General features: G+C 49.9%; 1 protein-coding gene across 2 annotated transcripts in view; it reads left to right on the top strand.

Annotated features, from left to right (window-relative positions):
- The window catches only part of RGS10 (regulator of G-protein signaling 10), a 35,858-nt gene that overhangs the window by 13,810 nt on the left and 4,112 nt on the right, over nucleotides 1–17,936 (top strand). For both annotated transcript variants that reach the window (XM_008586098.1, XM_008586099.1), the window contains exon 4: nucleotides 8,686–8,829. In XM_008586098.1, coding sequence (XP_008584320.1) covers nucleotides 8,686–8,829 — 144 coding nt within the window. The remainder of the gene's footprint in view (nucleotides 1–8,685; nucleotides 8,830–17,936) is intronic.

Here is a 17,936-nt window from a genome sequence, read left to right as displayed (position 1 = left end):
GGAGGCTTCTGTTGGAGGGCTTGAGGCTGGGGGCAGGTGAGGCCACACCTGGGAAACCTGGCTGCCAAAGCAAGGAGGAGACCTTGTGCCAGGACCCGGGAAAGCCCCTGTAGGACTCTAATGGTGTGTGCAGTGGGGGCAGTGGGGAAGGGGAAACTTTCGGGTCATGCAGCTCTGGGGTTGGGTTGCTGTGCCCTGTCTGCATCCCACAGAGAGAGCTTCCAGAATTGGGCAGCCTCTTTCCACACCCCCACCTTGACACCCAGCATAGAACTTCTAGGTTTGTGTCCTTAAGCCTGGACTGTGCTTGGCGATTGCTTCAGGGCTTGGAGGGCCTCCCACACCTGTCAGCCGCCTGAGAACGCAGACGGTGCCAGGAAGGGAGGGGCACTGGTGATGCTGGGGTGTCCGGGCCTCAGTCTGGGTCACCACGGTGAGCCTCATGACTCGCAGAGGCAGGGACATGGTCTGACAGGTGCAGCAGCAGCTCGCCCAAGGCTGCCCGGCTCGGTGCAGGCAGAGCCAGGATGCAGACCCAGGTGGCTGACCCCAGGCCCCGCGTCCTCTCGTGGGTCCCGCTGCATGGAAAGTAAAACCAGGGAGTGAGCTACGCGTTTCTAGAGCGGAGGAGGATGCAGGCACTGGGAGAAGTCGTCTAACCGAGTTTCACAATCAAGCATCACATCTGGCCCAGCGGGGAAGCCGGGGAGGTTTATCTCTCTCTATGGTCAGCTAAGGCAGTCGTGGGGCCGAGGCGAATCCCACTCTGCCTCTGTTATTTTAAACAGAACCTGTGCTGGTTTGTTTTTTCATTCCTTTACTTGGATCATCCAGCTGGGTGTGTCCACAGCACTCACCGACTTCGAGTATCTCATGTCATTTACTTATTCATCTTCTGTGTTGTCTTTCCCCTGTCGCGTGGGCTCCGTGAAGTGAGGCATCTTTTTCTGTCTTCCTCCCCATGGTATCTGAGCGCCCAGACCGTGCCTGGCACACAGTGTACTTCCACCTGCTGTTTGCAGGGCGAAGACATTCTCTCCACTCAGACCAGCAACACCTGAGGACTCACCAGGCTGGACTCTCCACTTGGGCTGCAGTATCACAATGACCTTGAGATGAACCTGCCTTCTGTTCCATTGGGGCTTTTATTCTCAGAAGCACCAAACAGTGGCACAACACCGTGTCCTCCGTTTTCCCCTGTCTGTGCTTTGCCTCCTGGTGGGCAGGAAAAGCAGCCCCTTAGGTTGGGAGGGTCTTGATACTCTGCATTTATGGCAGGGATGCTGGGGACTTAGGAAATTGGGAGGGTGACACTTCCCATCCTGGAGTCCCTGCGGTTGTCATACCTTCCAGGTGTATGTATTTAGCAGTCAGCTTTCAAATCAGTTCTCTCCCTTTGCAATTTCTTTATGGTTTACAGTTTTTCTAGAAAGTGCCTCTTCCCCATGAATTAGCATGTGAGATAAGTCTGTCTTCTAAAACAAACTTTTATATCTTATGAAACCTCAGAAAAAGCTACAACAGGGTATTCATTCTCGGCTATCCCTGAATCATCCATTCATTCATTCCTCAGCACATGTATATAGATCCTGTTTACTATGTGGCAAGGATAGAAGTAGACATGTCAGCTTGTACAGAGTTGTAAAAACCAAACTGAGAGTGGGGGCGGGGAAGTGGTGGGGTGGTGCAAGGTTTCTGATGATCATAGCGCTGAGAGCTACTTGCACTGGTATGTAAGTATAATGGTACCTTGTGTTTTTATAGTGTTTTAGGGTTTACAGAGTTTTGGGGGAGAGGGGTCTATGGTATTTATTATTTTTATTTATTTTGTTTACTCTAAAACTTGATCTCAGAGCTGGGTCTGTTTTTAGAGTTTTATTTTTTTTGAAAAGTATTTAAAATTCCCAAAGTGACACACACCCCTTATAAGGGCTCCCTCCCTGTGCTCCAGAGCTCACTGTCCCTCTGGCTTGGGTGCTGTCCTTCCAGCCTGTGGTGTGGAGTCTTAAGGATGTTATCTTTCAACATGGACTTGACTGGGTCCAGGCTGGACCAGAGAGGCTCAGCTGCTCACACTGTGGTCTTGGGCCTGACACTCGCCTGCCCTGGGCCTTGGTTCCTTCCTCTGTAAAATGCAGGATGGAACTGGAGGGTGGAAGTCTGGCTGATCGGTCTTGTCCTGTTCTAGGGACCTCAGCCCAGACAACATCTCACAGTGGCCATTGCTGGTCTGTGGGCCACACTTGGGGTGGGGAAGGTGGGCATATTTTGTTCGCTGGTGCTTTAATAAAGCACCAGCAACATATTTTTCTTTCTTTTTAAAACCCTTTTTAAAAATTGGAAAACAGAACACAGTGCAAGAGCAATATTTTTTGTCTCAGAGGTTCCCGTGTCCCTTTAAAATTTGACGTTTATAAAAATGATTTTTGCCCTTTACAATGATTTGGTTTTCCCTTCTGAAGTGAAGAAAGAAAAATTTTAAAAATCTATCAAAATAACAGCAACACCAGTGATAATAGGGGCTGATGTATATTTATGCTTGTTTTATCCTAGGCACTGTTCTAAGTGCTTTTACATGGATTATTTTTTTTAATCCTCAACAAACCTATGAGATAGGTAATGATATTATCATCATACCCATTTTATAGATGTGAAAATCAAGACCCAGGGTGGTTAAGGTTAAAATGTGCAGGTTCAGAATCAGGGTTTCAGCCTGGTGCTGTGTTGCCACCCAGCAAGAAGCCCTTTAACCCTTTACCTGCGCCTCCTCGCGTTAGCATCGTATTTCTTTTTTTTTTTAAATTTTCCTTTTTGTCTTTTTTCGTGTCCGGCAACGGATCGCAACCCTCAGTGTCGCGCCCGTACCAGACCGGGACTGGCAACGGGATCGCAACCCTCGGTGTTGCGCCTGCACCTCGCTCAGCCAGTGAGCGGGAACCGGTCTGTATGTGGGATCCGAACCCTCGGCGGGAGCGTGCTGCCACGCTCCCAAGCGGCGCACTGTAGCAGTGCGCCACCGGGCTGGCCCCGAGCATTGTATTTCTAAACAAAATGCACAGCCGGTGATAGCCCCTTCATCCTTTTCAGATGTTACCTACCGACTTCCTCTTACTATAACTGAGGTTTGGCTTATTCACATCCCTGTCCAGTGTAATTTCATTATTAAGACTTTATTGTTTATAGTTGGCTGCTGAGCCACAGAGAATGCTACCATTACATGTTCCTTCTTGGACTATTTTTTGCTCTCCCAGTTTTCACACTCCCCACTGGCCCTTTAAAATGCCACTTGGCACAGCGTTGCAGGGCCCAGGCCTGTGAGGTCATCTCTGCAGTCGGCTTCCCCTGGGGACCGTCCTCCTGCAGCCCTCTGACCCCAGCTTCCACCAGGGCGTCCCCGAGTCTTCTTTGGCTGCCACCAGGAGAGGGACAGTCCATTTCCTGGATGCAGATGCTCCTCTGTCCTGAGTCATTTCTCAGTTTGGTGCAGCACAGCCGGCGATAGCCTCCTGAGAAAGGGGACTTGGCAGGCAGGTGCACGTAAAGACCTTTGAAGTGAAAATGTTATTTCCTCCTACTCTCCCGCTTCACTGGTAATGTGATGGAGCATAGAATTCTAGGGAGACACTCAGAGTTTCAAAGACATTGTCCCGCTGTCTTCCACGGTTGTTAAGAATTGGTATTTTATACGTAAACTGTTTTGTTTTCTTTTGCATTTTTCTCTATGGAATAGCACAGGATCTTTTTGTCACCAGTGTTCTAAAACTGTACCGTCGAGGTCTTGGGAGGTTCACTCGTTGTGAGGACACTTCGTGGGTCCTTATCACGTAGAATGTCATAGTTCTGGGTAATGTTCTTACGTCGCTGTTATTTTAGTACCTTCTTTCCTTCCATTTTCTCTGGTCTCTTTTCCAGTGATGGCTCCTTACCCCTGGATCAAGCCCTTAATTTTATCTTTCTTTCCTATTTTTTTCATCTTTTTGGCTTTTGGCTTCCCCTTTTTTTTTTTTTTTTGAGATTTCAACTTTTTCTTCAAATCCTATTGATTTTTTTCTGCTTTTGTTTTTTCCAGACAGGGATCCTCTAGTCTCTTGTTGGGGGGCCACAAGCCTGGTATGTTCATAAACTAAACACACCTCCAGTCGACTGGCCTGGGAGACATTTGCTGGGGGTCTGTATCTGGGATTTCACTTAACCCTTCGTATTCAGTGTTCAGTCTTCTCCTTCCCTTCTTTCGTGCCTCTGTTTTGGGGCCCCCCTGAGTCAATTTCTTTAGAAAACTCCAGTCTCCTGGGAGGGCATAGTCACCTGACTGTTCAGGGATGGGAGTGGGGTCCGATGGCTCCTTCCTACCACCCTCCTCATCCTGTCGTCTGGGTCACCCGATGTCCCTGAGTCCCTGCCACCTTTGGACATGCTTCTGGCTGGTTCCCTGTCCCCAGCCTTGCAGGTGCTTAGCTTTGTTCCTCGTGCCCTCTGCAGAGGCATCTGCTGCTCCTGCACCTGCTTTCCAGTCCTTAGCCAGTTCTCGGGAGTATTCTGTTATTTCTTTGATCGTTTCTTTGCCTCATTCCCTTTCTGAAACTGGTATTAATAAAGCTAATGGTTTGTCCCTTTAATTTTTTTATGTGTCCCCTCCCGCTGCCCATCTCTGGCAGAGCGACAGGAATGGAGAGGAACAGGCTGATAGAGATTTGTTCGTGGGGGGCACGGGGTGGCAGACAGGATGTTGGGTGAGGAGCTGTTAAAGGGGACTGCGGTTTCCAGCTTCCTGGAGTAGAGGCTGCAGGACCAGCTGGCCAGAAGGGGACCACTTCTTTCCTCCATGTTGAATTTGAGGTGTCTGTGGCACATCCGTGTCCATATTTCTAGAAATCAGTTGGCTGCATGGGTCGGCAGCTTGGGGAGAGGGTTGTGCTGAAATCTTGGGAGAGTGTGTGGTTAGAGAAGTCAGCCAGGGCAGAGCTCTGGGAAACCCCAGCATTTATGGAGGGGACAGGGACAGGAGCTTGCAAAGGAGACAGGCAGACACAGGAGGTGTTGGGGAATCCTGAGAGGGCAGGATCCTTATGGCAAGGGACCGGGAGGAGGAGGAAGGTAGGAGTGGTGAGCGGGGCCACAGGCCGGAGAGGTCCAGAGACCCGTCCAGGGGACTTAGCAGCAGGGAGGACATCAGTGAGCTGGGGGAGGCCGAGGTGCAGGGCGGGTGGACGCCTGCCTGGCCGGGTAGGGGAGCGAATGGAGGCAGTGGGGACAAGAGGCACATGCCTTTCTTTCGAGAGCGTTCAGTAAGACATGGGGGGTGGGGAGGCCATTAGCTATAGGGCCATGTGGAGTCGGAGGAGGTTTTGTTTTCTTTTCTCGGTAGGAAAAGTTTGAGCTTGCTGTTGGATGCAGGACAGAAGCCATGCACAGAGCAGCACTCTTCTCAGCTTTGGGCTACTGGGCACTGCTGTTCTGAGTACATGTGTGTTTCTGGGGCTGACAAGAAAGAGTTTGCTTTTCCTGAACACACATTAGTTGGGAGCAGGGTTCGAGAGCTGACCTCTGACCAAGTGTTGTCATGGCCGAGACGTTGCCAGGCCTGGAAGAAAGGCCCAGACTCGTGGGGTGTCTGGAAGGAGCTCACCTGGGTGCAGGTGCTCCTATAGGCAGTGCCCGAGCTGATGGGCCCAGGTGGGGCATCTTCCAGCACTTTCTAGGCAGGGTTGGTGCTGGGTGCGTCTGTTCTCCGTGGGGAGGGAGGGGCTCTCTGGTCCAGGCTGTGGCTGGCACCTCCGTCAGGCCATGGAAGAGAAGCTGCCATCCTTGCAAGTCACAGACCCACAATTGACTCCACCAGCTGGTGGCTGTCCTGTTCCTGTCCTGACAGTAGTGAGAATAGGGTTAACAAAGCTCTGGAAAAATCTACTAAAATAGCTCAAGAGACTGGTTCTTCTTTTTTGTGAATTGTTCTCGCCTGGACACCCAGCCTTCCCGTGACTGGCTTGCGGTCGGCTGTCTCAGGGTTTCCCTTCTCTGTCACGCTTCCACCCCAGCCCAGATAAGCTGTGCTGGCGCAGCTGTTTCCCATGCATGCTCAGTCCCTGGGTGCCCTGGGGACCTAGGCGTCAGAGACTGAGGGGGCGGCTGGTGGGAGAGGGCAGGGCAGAGACACTGTCTGCTGAGGCTGCTACACGCAGTCCCCAGGAACCTGCTTCCTCGCCCTGCCCCTTCCGCCCCCACCCCTAAGCCTCATTATGCTTCTCTTTTTCGGGATCCCTCAGTATAGCCTGGACTCACCTGGTCAACATGTGTGTGCACGTGTGCATGCATGTACGCGTGTGCATGCATATGTGTGCGTGTGTGCATGTGTGTGTGTGCATGCATGTGCTGCACGTACGTGTGTGTGAATGTTCAAGGGGAGGGGAGGTGATTTCTGCTTCCAGATCTCTGCATGCAGTTTGCTAATCTGACTGGCTGAAATTCCACTTTTATGAAGTAGCTTTAAAACAGGAAGTGGTTTTCCGAAAATGTTCCTTCCTAACAGAACGGAGGTGGTGGGAGGGAGGCGTATGGCTTCATGGAGCAGGTGGGTCTTGGAGAGGCAAGCTCCTCCAGGTCTCACTGATGTCCCCAGACCTGTCCCTCGGAATGCCCATGTTTATTGTGACAGGCTCCGTGTGTCTTGGAGTCTGGCATCAAGTAACTGTTCATACTGATGATCAAGAAAGAACAGACACCAGGGCTTTGGGTGCTGACCCCACCTGGGCGGTCTTTCTGCAAGCACTGGCGAGGCTGGCTTTGCCGGAGGAACAGGAGATGGTCAGGCCTCGGCCTCGGAGGGTCTCTTGTCACCTAGCCCCCGGAACCAAAAAAGGACTGCTTTTTTGCTGCCTTCAAGCACCAGTTTTCAAAGACTTCTGGTGGTTTCCATAAGGACAGGAGGTTTTCAGAGCCTGAGATTTCCTAAGCAAGCTCTGCAGCCTGCGCGGAGCCCCAGGTGGGCTCTCTGGAGAGAAAGGCAGTTTTCCAGACCCCTCCTAAGCCCCCTCATCTACCCACCACCCCCCATCATAGCTGCGTGGCTGCATTTCAGAGGCATTTATCATCTGCCTTACTCTGTAGCGTAAGGTAAGATTAGATCTAACGTCTAGAGAAACAGCCCCTGTCCTTGCTGCTGGAGAGATAGGTGCGCAGGAAGTCTCCTTTTTCTAAAAGAAAATAGAACCCTCAGGGGAAGTCCTGGAGAAGCAGGCTCTGCCGCTGCAGCTTTGCCATGAGGCATACTGTTTTGAAGACAAAGTACTCACCGAGAAGTCTGGCTCCTCACCAACAGAGTGTTCCTGTGCCAGCCACAGTTGGTTTTGGGTGCAAGGAGGAGTGCAGGTGGCCAGCATCTTTCCAACTCTGCCTCTAAGACTTTCCAGGCAGCTGGTACCTGCTTGTTCTTCCCAACAGGACTGCACTTGGCACCTCAGGGTGGGCAGTGAGTGTTTCTCTCCATTGCACAGACTCAGTATCTTGTTACCTGAAAAACAAACAAAACACCCTGCCCTGGAAGGCTGACAAACCCTACAACCTGGCGGTGATAATGTGTCTCTCAGGTGTGGAACTGAGCAGAACTGAAAGGTTTGGAGCCAAACAGTCCTGGGTATTCCTGCAGGCTCCTTGGATAAGCCGCATCACCTCTCCTGGCCTCTGTGTCCTCATCAGGAAAGTGGCACTGATAGGAAAATGGCCTTTGCTGGATGTTCAGGGGGGTTAAGGAAATGGGACCATACCTAGCATGTGTCTACCGCATAGGAGGTGCTTGATAACTGGTAGGGATATGTGTGCATGTCTTTACTTGATTTTTTTTTTTTTTTTTTGCTGGCTGGTACTGGGATGAAACCATAGACCTTGATGTTATCAACACCACGCTGTAACCAACTGAGCTAACTGGCCTTAACTGGTTTTTCTCATTGTGGTAAAATATACATAATGTAAAATTTACCATTTTAACAATTGTATAGTGCTCTCCTTTTAACCATTTTAAAATGGCATCTAGTGGCATTAAGTATATTCACAATATTGTATAGCCATCCCCACTATCTAGTTGCAAAACTTTTTCATCACCCCGAACAGAAAGCCCATACCCATTAAGCAGTCACTCGCTATTTCTCCACCCCCCATCCCCTGGCAACCATTAATCTTTCTCTCTCTATGGATTTGCCTATTCTGGATATTTCATATGAAAGAAATCATACCACATGTGGCATTTTGTGTCTGATTTCTTTCACTTAGCATAAAGTTTTCAAGGTTCATCCAGGTTGTTGTATGTATCAGTGCTTCATTCCTTGTTATGACTGAACAGTATTCCCATGAACCCTTAAATTTGGAGAATTCACAGGATGGTCTTGAATGGTACCGAATGCCCACCCTGGGCCAGGATTCTTCCTGTCATCATTTCTAAGTGGTTAGTGTAGCAATTTTGTTACAGGACATGTGGCCACAGATGCATGAGAGGGAGGTGGGGGGGGGCTCGGCTGTCAGGAGCCATCCCGGATAGAGCTCAGCTCTGCAGCAGCATCAAGAGCCCCCAGGCTGCAGGTGGGGCTGTTTCTCTTGCCAGCAGCTCCTTCTGGGCCTGGCCAGAAGGGAGAGCTGGACTCGGGCTGGGAAGGCTGTGCTCGCAGATAACAAACAGGCCCCCTCTGTCTCCTCCAGATGCAGGAAAAGGCAAAGGAGATCTACATGACTTTTCTGTCCAGTAAGGCCTCGTCACAAGTCAACGTAGAGGGACAGTCTCGGCTCAATGAAAAGATCCTGGAAGAACCACACCCTCTGATGTTTCAGAAACTCCAGGACCAGGTAACCGACTTCCCTGCCTACACCTTGATTAAACACCTACATTTATTCCAGACCTGGAAGAATTCAGTAAAACACCAAATGTTAGACTCCCCAGAAACCATCTCATCCAGATGGCCCAGCTGAGGCGCGTGGAGGGGCCTTGGTTGGTGAAAGAGTGGGGACAGGATTTGACCCATAGTAGTCTCCCTCAGGCCTGTTTACTCTTGGTCTCCACACAATTCAAACCAGCAGGGTTATCTACCTTCTTGATCCAGGTTAGAAGGGAGGTTGGGGCTATTTGAGGAACCCACAGTGAGGAAGCAACATGTGATAACTGCGGAAGTTGGGAACAGATAGAAAAAAATAGCAAGCAAGCACAAGGCCTCAAAGTAGCAGGAAACCTGGGGCTGTTTTGCAAATATCCAAGCACCTCCCCCTACTTCTGGTGGCCCAGGACTATAAGTTAGTTCATCGTGGGGGGGGGGCCTGAGTCATAATGAAAAAGTCAACATTTGGCAGCATATGCCACTGAAAGCAGGAGTAATTAGGTGTTAAAAATGGTCCTATGAGGGGTAAACTTTAGTTTTCCGGCAAATTTTCTTATGAGGAATTCCAGAGGTAATAGACAAAGGGAATGTGATGTTTTAGACATGAATTTGCAGATGTGGCTATTCATGGTACCCTCCGTTCTTATAAAATGTGGTAGACACACTCGTAGACAGTGGACCACAGACAAATTTCACACTTGTGCTGGCCTTATCCTTACTGAGGAAGCAAAGGTCTTGCTTGGCAGTACAGGTAGAGATGAGCTTTTAATGTAATTCAGTCGTTCTCAAACTTGAGCAAGCCCAGAATCACCAGAGGAAGTGCTAAGACAGATGGCTGTGGCCCACCCCTGAGTTACCTATTCAATTCAGTGGTTCCCAGGTGGGCTGCAGCTGCCTTCCTGGTAGCTCTCAGGGGTTGCTGAGGCTGGGGTCTGGGTCTGTGCTCTGAGAACAGCTGGCTCTGTCAAGGCTTGGCCTTTTTTGGTCACCTGGTGCATGCACGAAGCTCAGAGCCCATCCCAGCATCCAGGAGGCCTCATCTTGACTCATCATCTGATAGAAAACCAATATACAGGTGGAAGATACAAACAGAAGTAATTTGTGAATGCTTTCTGTATTAGTCTGTTTTTGTTGCTTATAACAAAATACCTCAAACTGCATGATTTATAAAGAAAAATGAAATTTGTTGCTTACAGTTTCTGAGGTTGGGAAGTCCAAAGTCCATCTGGTGGTGGCAACAGTGACCCAGGGGTCTCACATTGCAAGATGGTGGAAGCAGAGAGGGCAGAGAGAGAGACAGACTCTCCTCTTCTTTTAAAGCCCTCAGAACCATGCCCCTGACCACCATTTTTAGTCCATTCACTACTGCACAGTCCTACAATCCAATCACCTCTTTAAGGCTCCACCTTTCCATTACCATAATAGGATTTCCCACCCTCTTAACAGTCACAGTGGGGGCCAAGTTTCTAATACACAAAACTTGGGAGACAATTCAAGCCTCTGTGAGTTTTGGGGGGACATAATTCAATCCAGTACACTTTCCAAGTGACACGACAGCAAGTGCAAATTGCATGTGAATTCCTAATCAAATTTGGGTGCTGGAGGAACTCCAGTTCTCATGGGAGACTTGAGGGCCTCCTGGAGGTGGTGATTTTGAGGTAATGGAGAGGATGCTGTGGAATGGATTTGTGGAAGGAAAGGAAGTGGAATGTATGGTGAAAAGGCAATTTTTGTGGCTGTAACCACATGGGGATACCCCCATTCCCACCCCAGACCTCAGAATCTTTTAAAAGCTCATTAAGGTACTTTCAAGTACAGCCAGGGTTGAGAATCTATTCTGACCTCTGTGTTCTAGGTATTCTCAGTAATAACAGTAGTATCTACCATCGAGCATCAGTATCTAAGAGAGCCCAATGCCACACTTAGCACTAATTGTCTCATTTAATCTCCAATGAGTATTATTATTCCCATTTTGCTGATGGATCAGGGAGACGAAGTGATTGTTAGCATAAAGTCACACAGGTAGTAGAAAGTACTGGACGCCAGATTCACTCTGTCCACCAGCCTTCAGAGACCATGCTCCCTCTGCAACCCTCAACAGATCTCCAAGGCAGCCTCACTGTTCCTCAAAGTGCCATGAGACCCCTGGAGCAGAGGGATTAGAAAGGCTATGTGAATACAGGCAATCCCATTTCCCGGGACTGCAGAAGACACGAGAGAGGCTATGACTCCGTGTGGTAGCACTACAGGCTCCCAAAGATCCAGCTTTCCTGCAAAACATCTCAAAACAGAGCCAGGCCTCTGTGATCTGAGCATACCCCACGAGAGCTGTACGTTGGGAGGTGCAGCTGACACTGAAAGGAGGAAACACAGAGTAAAGAGGATGCTTTATTTTTTGCATGACAAATAAAAAATTTTAACTTACAGCTACCTAACTATAAAAGTCATGCATGCTCAACAAAAGAAAATTGGAAAACCAAAATGTAAAGAGGGAAAAAAACCCCTCATGTTTCCGTGCCTGGAGATAACCACTAAATAACATTTGATTTCTAGACTTTCCATCTTTTTTTTTCTATAAATATGCATATGCACAAACATAGTAGATTTGTTATAATGCAGTTCAAGTTATTGAATATAAGGAAAGCCCTTTTATGCCCTGTTGTTTAAAAATCATTTATCTGAGAGGGAGAAAGAGGCACTAACTATCCTTCCAAGGCATTTGGAATCTGAGCTGATTTCACAGTGAGTCCCTGTGCAGGGCCTCTGGGTTCTGTTTCGCTTTGGAAAATTCTGCCTCTCAGGGGCCTTTCTGGTAACTGTCAAAACGTGTGCTCAGCATGCACTGTGGTTCTTTGCTCCCAAAAGGCACCCTTGAGAGCCCTGTTTTCCTAAATGAAGGAGATTGAAGCTGAGGGAAGCATGTTTGGAACCACAAGATCTCACCTAACTGTAAAAGCCCTGCTCAGTGGCGTGGCTTCACCGAGAGCCACTTGGCGTTATGGTGGAGCCCTTTGAGCAGGGCTGCGTTCTGTGCTTTCGGCACCTCCGCACCAGGGAGGCTTCAGGTAGTCTCAGCTCTTCCTCATGGCGTGGCAGTGCTCTGCTGCTCTGGAGGCTGCTGACAAGCCAGCATTGACCTTGTGGGGCACAGCTGGACCTAGAAGGATGGAAAATGCTCCCTGAGCCTCAGATTAGATGACCCGACATCCACGCCTCCTATTTAAAGGAGAGCTCATGGGTTTTCATTCAGGGCCTGTTTTTTCTTGGTTTACACACAGTTGTGACGGGTCTGGTTTTCCAGGTCACAGCACGTCTGAAGTGCTGGTAGAGGTTGTGGAGTGATGGGCGGCAAGAAGTGATAACTAACAGCTGGGGAGACACAAAACGATACTAAGCGTAAAACCACAGCACAGTGATCTGGAGCCACTGAGCGTGGGGGCCCACGTTGCCACACACCACACTGTGGGCATCCCTGTGCTGTAGGATGGAGACATGATTAGTGAACCTAATCACCCCAAACCACTGAGCAAATGAAATTGTCGTCAGCTTACTATGTGAAGAACATGTTACTCGTTTTAATAAGCATTTCATTAAAAAAATCTTAAGAGAAGCTTGGAGGCTTAAAACTTTGTTCCTTGGAAAATTCCTATAAGGGGAGAGATCATGCTCTGATTTAATTAAGTCCTGTAAACTTGGCCCTATTGTGTGCCCAGCACCTTGCTGGCAAAGCCGGGAGAGGTGAGAGGTGGTACACGGGCATCCCTTTGGTACTTCAGCCTAGAGTCAAAGCCTCCTGTTAGGGCAAATTTAAGTTTCAGGGAGCAGGAAGGAAGGAGGCTACCTTACAAAGAGTTGGTTTCTTCAGTTAATTGCAATTCCCTATAGTGTCTGGGGATTTTTTTTTTTCTTTTAAAAATCCACTACTGTACTGGAAGATCTGTTTCTATTCTGGTTGGTTTGCTGGTTTGTGGATTTGTTGTTTCATTCATTCCTTTACCTGCTAGGTACCAGGGACTGGATCTGTTTCTATTCTGGTTGGTTTGCTGGTTTGTGGATTTGTTGTTTCATTCATTCCTTTACGCTACGAATATTAATTGAGGTCCTGCTAGGTACCAGGGACTGAGCTAGGAATTGTGTGTGCAGAGAGGAAATCAGCGCTTGTCCACCCACAAGGACAGAAAAAGATAACTGCTAAGAAGGAAATACACCAGGTGATGGGCTAGGAGTGACTGGAAGGGGCGCACGTTTGATCTAATGGTCAAGGAGGGCTCCCTGGAGAGATGACTAAGACTTCTATGACAAGAGGGAGCTGGATGAGAAGGCCTGGGAGGCAGGACCCTCCGGGGAGGTGAGTGCAAATGCCCTGCGGCAGGAGTCAGCCCTGTGCTGGGAAGTCAGTGCGGCTGGAGCGCAGGAAGTGATGGGGGTGCTGTGAGCCAGGGTGAGAGAGACTGGCAGGGGTCAGGCCCTGAGGCTGTGGTGACCAGCTTAATTGCAGGGATTCTGAACATGGCTATTTATAGACTGTGCCATTTGGGCTAATAAGGTTTGGTCCTCTTGAAGGCTGGGCACACCTTGGCTCTGATCCTCAGCTCTGGATTGCCTCACCAGCTGGGCAAGGGACTACAGATGACTCAGTGCAGGGCCACCTCCATTACTAGAAAGTCAACCATGAACATATGGCCTCCTGACCAAGGTGCATCCTTTGTGCCCAGATGGCCTGGCCCCCCGCACCTCCCCCACCCCCTGCCCATCCGTCCCTGGATGCTGAGGTCAGATTCACTGTTGTTACTGCCATATGTTGGGATAACAACACCAGGAGAAGAGAGTGGGAGCTCATGTCCTTTCTCCATCTGACCCCAGGCAGGTTCTGTTTCTTAGTGTGGCTTCTGTGTCCTCATCTGTAATATGGGGCTTTTGGCAAACACTCTGTTGCCTCTCTGAGCTATGCTACAAAGCAATCTATGAATGGCTAATGCCCCAGTATTAAAAAGTCACTCTTTTATAGTCACAACCTTGTTTCCTTAGATCTGGCCGTCCCCTAGCCCACCCACCCCCACCTGCAACTTTTTTGACATTAGAATTTAGTAGCTATGAGAACTTGGCAAGATGTGTCCCCTCTCTGTGCCTCCATTTCCTCATTTGTGGAGTGGGTTATAATTCAGCAGTTGTGAGGATGAAATGCTGTCGCATTGGTGAGATGCTTACTTGGGGCAGTGCCTGGTGTGCAGTCAGTCCTCCGTACTGACAACTGTGTGTGTCCTTCAGAATGTTACAGGAAGAATTTTAGATGATGCAGTGGTTCTTAACAGGGGCCGATTTTGCCCCCCAGGAAACGTTGGGCCATGTCTGAAGACATTATTTGTTGTTACAACTGGGGTAGGGGTGCTACTGGCACTTAGTGGGTAGAGGCCAGGGACGCTGCTAAACACCCTACAATGCACAGGACAGCCTCCCACGACGTAGAATTATCTGGTCCAAGATGCCAGTAATGCCGAGGTGGAAAAGCCCTGGCTCATTAATTATTTTTGATTTCCCCCAAATTTTCAAAAATGATGTCATTTTTGATTTCCAAAATCATGGCCGAGTTCACGTGACTTACCCTCAGGTCCCCACCTGAAAAGCAGCAAAGGGCGCACACGTCCGTTTCCTACACCTCGGCGAGTTCTGGGGAACCATTCAGACTCAGCCCCTTCACAGGCGACGTGATGCTTGTGCGTGTGCCTCGCATTTGACTCTCAAGTCGTCTGCGCAAGGTGGGACCTGGCACCTCGGCGTGCAAGTGAGAAAGTCCCTGTGAGGAGGCACCGGGACGAGCCCAAGGTCACGGGGCTGGGAGGCAGGGAGCAGAGCTTGAGCCTGGGGTTCTGGTTGGGCCGGACTCCGCCCACCACACCACTGCCCAGGGAAGCAGCGGTGCTTGGAAATGCGGTTCTCCCACCTGGAGTTACTTTTTCCTTCAGTCTGTGCCACTGTTTTCATTCGTGGATGCCAGAACGGGCAGCATCATCTCTGGCAGTTAACGACCTGCACCCAGTTAACGACCGACACCGTCGCCTTCTTGTCCTTGCCCACACCCGTCTCTCTTGCCCAGCCGTGCTGTCCTTTACCTCCAGCCCCGGCCGAGTCTGGAGCATTTCCACCTGCTGCCACCCGGGCACTGCCTAACACAAGGCATCAAATTAGGCGCAGCAGCCTGACACACTTTTCTTTGTGAAAGAAATGACGATGACAGTCTGTGCTTCCCCTGTCAGCATAGCGGCTGGACATGTGTCCCGCTCACCCACACGTCCAGGATCTCCATGGACGAAGCCAGCACAGGAGCCAGTTGAGCCAGCCTAGCCAGGGGCGCATGCCTGGGTCATCCTCTCGCTGTGTCGCTCAGGATTCCGGATGTATTAATTTTTAAAATTAATTTTGATGATTGAATGAGTACATGTTCCTTGTTATGATAAAGAAAGGAAAATTCATGCCATCCAGAAGGGTATGAAGTGAGATGTTACAATCCTCCAGGCCTTCCCTCCCTCCCTCCCTCCCCAGCAGGAAGTCCATTAGGCTGTCTGTCCTTCCAGACCCACTCTGAATGTTTAAGAATGGAGCACCTTGAAGTCTGCTCTGTGCCTCAAACTTAGGCCATGTGAAAGATTGAAAACAAAATTCTGCTTCAACACGTTTCTCATCACCGATGTACCCACCTTCTTTGCTCTGAAGCCTCTGGTCTGAATTCCACAACAGGGCATGATCTGTAGCAGCAGTGACATTTGTGAAGATAGAATGGTCAAGGTCATTGAAAAGGGCAACTTGAGATCATTGCTTTCTCAGTCCATGTAAGAGAAAGTCACAGGTTTGGGGGAGTGGGGTGCTCGTTCTTCTATAAATTTTAGGGATCCCAATATCTACACTTACAAGCAGATTTTGAGGCTTCCGGGACGCCCTCACAGGTCTTTGGGGCTGGTGCTGAGGTCTAGTCTGGGAAGGCGGACTAGAGGTGGCCTTCTCCACGCAAAAGGAAGTCCTCGAACCTCTGATGCTCAAAAAACTTTTAAAAGACTTGAGTAGATGTCAGTGCTCCCAGCCACATCCTTGACAGAGAAAGGAACCTTGAATCGGGCCTTTTTAGAACTATAGATTCTTTGAATTTTCTCAGAACCCAAAAGGTGAAAAATGCTTCCTTTTTCAACATAAATAGGAAGGGTTGGACCAGAAGGTGAGGACCCAGGGGTGGGGGGAGGGGCTCCCCGGCCTACAGGGGCGACTTGGGGGGGGTCTCCTCCCTTCCACAGCCCCTTATTTCTCCAAATGGGACTTCGCCCTGGCTCCTGCAGGACCACGGTCCCCTCTCCTGGGCTGCAGTGGTGCCAGAGCCGGGGATTCAGGATGTCTCAGCCTTAGGGTGCCAGTTGACACTCACTCCCCAGGATCAAACCCAGTCCAGAAGTCGGTATTTTCCAGAATGCTAAGCCAGAAAGGGTGGGTCGTGGCTTTTCAGTGAAATGGAAGAACAGTTGGCTCTCTGCCTCTACCACAGCCGTTTGCCTCATGAGGGGTGGGGTGTGAGGGACGGCACTGGAAACACTTTGAGATTTTTTTTACAACTTTAAAATGGTGTTGAGGGAAGAGGAGGGAAACTTAACTCTCCTTCTGATGGCAAAAGGCAAAAACAAGATGTCTTCTAAGTAGAAAGCACGTCATGTCATTTGGGCTTTGAAATAAGCAATATGGACTCCAGGAAAAAATGGACAAATCACCCCACATGCACGGCAGCCCTGGACCCATGAGCCTGCGAGGGACTTTGCCCCAAGCTGGGGGTCTTTCTGGCTCTGACCATGTCCATGCTGTTCCTGGAGTTCTGGTTTCACCCCTGGTGTGTCATCCATCTCTGGCTGGCCTGTCCAGGAACCAGGAGCACGGTCCAGGATGACAAAACCTTCTGTGTGGGCCACCCTGGGGCATTGGGGTGAGGGCTGACTTGATCTGTGTTGTCTTCTCACCTCCTCTCTGCTGGCTGCTCTCAGACTTCCTGGGTGCACCCCTGCCCGCTTCAGAAGGAAGAGGTGGTCTTCATCTTGGGGGTGGGCACATCCCTGTTCGTGCCTTGCCCGTGGACCCTCTGCGATGCCCAGTCGATTGTGTCATCGTCTCCCGTGAGGGCTGGAGGGACGGAGCTTCTTTTGCAGTCACTGTCTGTTCACGTGGGTCTGTAGTCTAGGTATGTGGGGAGAGAGCACATTCTAGAACTGCAATCCAGAGAAGGCGGCACTTCCTGCCTTCTTTCAGCAGTTTTCATGTAAAAACTAAACCAAGTTCTTGAAGTAAATATGAAATCCCATTCAGAAAACTTTCTGTTGCACTAAAGGGTTATTTTCGCTTCTTGTACTGGTTGAGATAACATGGCAGAGGCTTTGGAAAGAGGCATGTTTGGAAAGAGGTCATCTAATGTACGTGTCTTCAGGAAAGTGTTAAAATACTTGTTAGGCTTGAAACGTAGTAACTTGAGACAGTGACAAGAGATTCATGGAGGGGCCTTCAAGGCTGGCTAAGCTTCACATTCTCGTGCATTCCCTACATGGATAAGCTTGCTTCAGTGAGGGCATCCCCTCCTGGAGCAGCGCATTTTGAACAGTCTGAAGTTGGGGCGCCGCGTGGATGTTCTGCCTTGCAGAAAGGCAAATCCTGATCAGTCGCTATGCTGTGTGGGATGTGGGGAGGGAGTGGCGTGCTGGTGGCATAATGACCTCGTGCTGCGGGACCTGGCGCAGAGCCGCAGGGCTGCAGGAAGCCTCCCTGCTCGTTTTGTCCTGAGTGCTCCTCTAGCAGCCTAAGGGACTGGATCCCAAGGCAGCGATGCTAGACGGTCTGCAGTCCAGCCATGCAGCTCACAGATGTGGGGAATGCCCCAACCCCAAACCGTGCTAAGCCACAGCTGTCTTGGCCCAAAAAGAACAAAAGAGCTACAGGGTGCAACTCAGCTGCCAACTTGAGTTTTCTGCTTAGCCGCTGCGGTCTCCGGCTCATATCTGCCTTCGCTGCGCTCCGGTGCCTCTGTTCACCCCAGCCGCCGCCTTATGCCAGATGCGTCTG

This window comes from Galeopterus variegatus, unplaced genomic scaffold, assembly GCF_000696425.1.
Source record: "Galeopterus variegatus unplaced genomic scaffold, G_variegatus-3.0.2 Scaffold3827, whole genome shotgun sequence".
In the NCBI taxonomy this organism is placed as follows: domain Eukaryota; kingdom Metazoa; phylum Chordata; class Mammalia; order Dermoptera; family Cynocephalidae; genus Galeopterus; species Galeopterus variegatus.
This window is presented reverse-complemented; position numbering and strand designations above follow the sequence as displayed.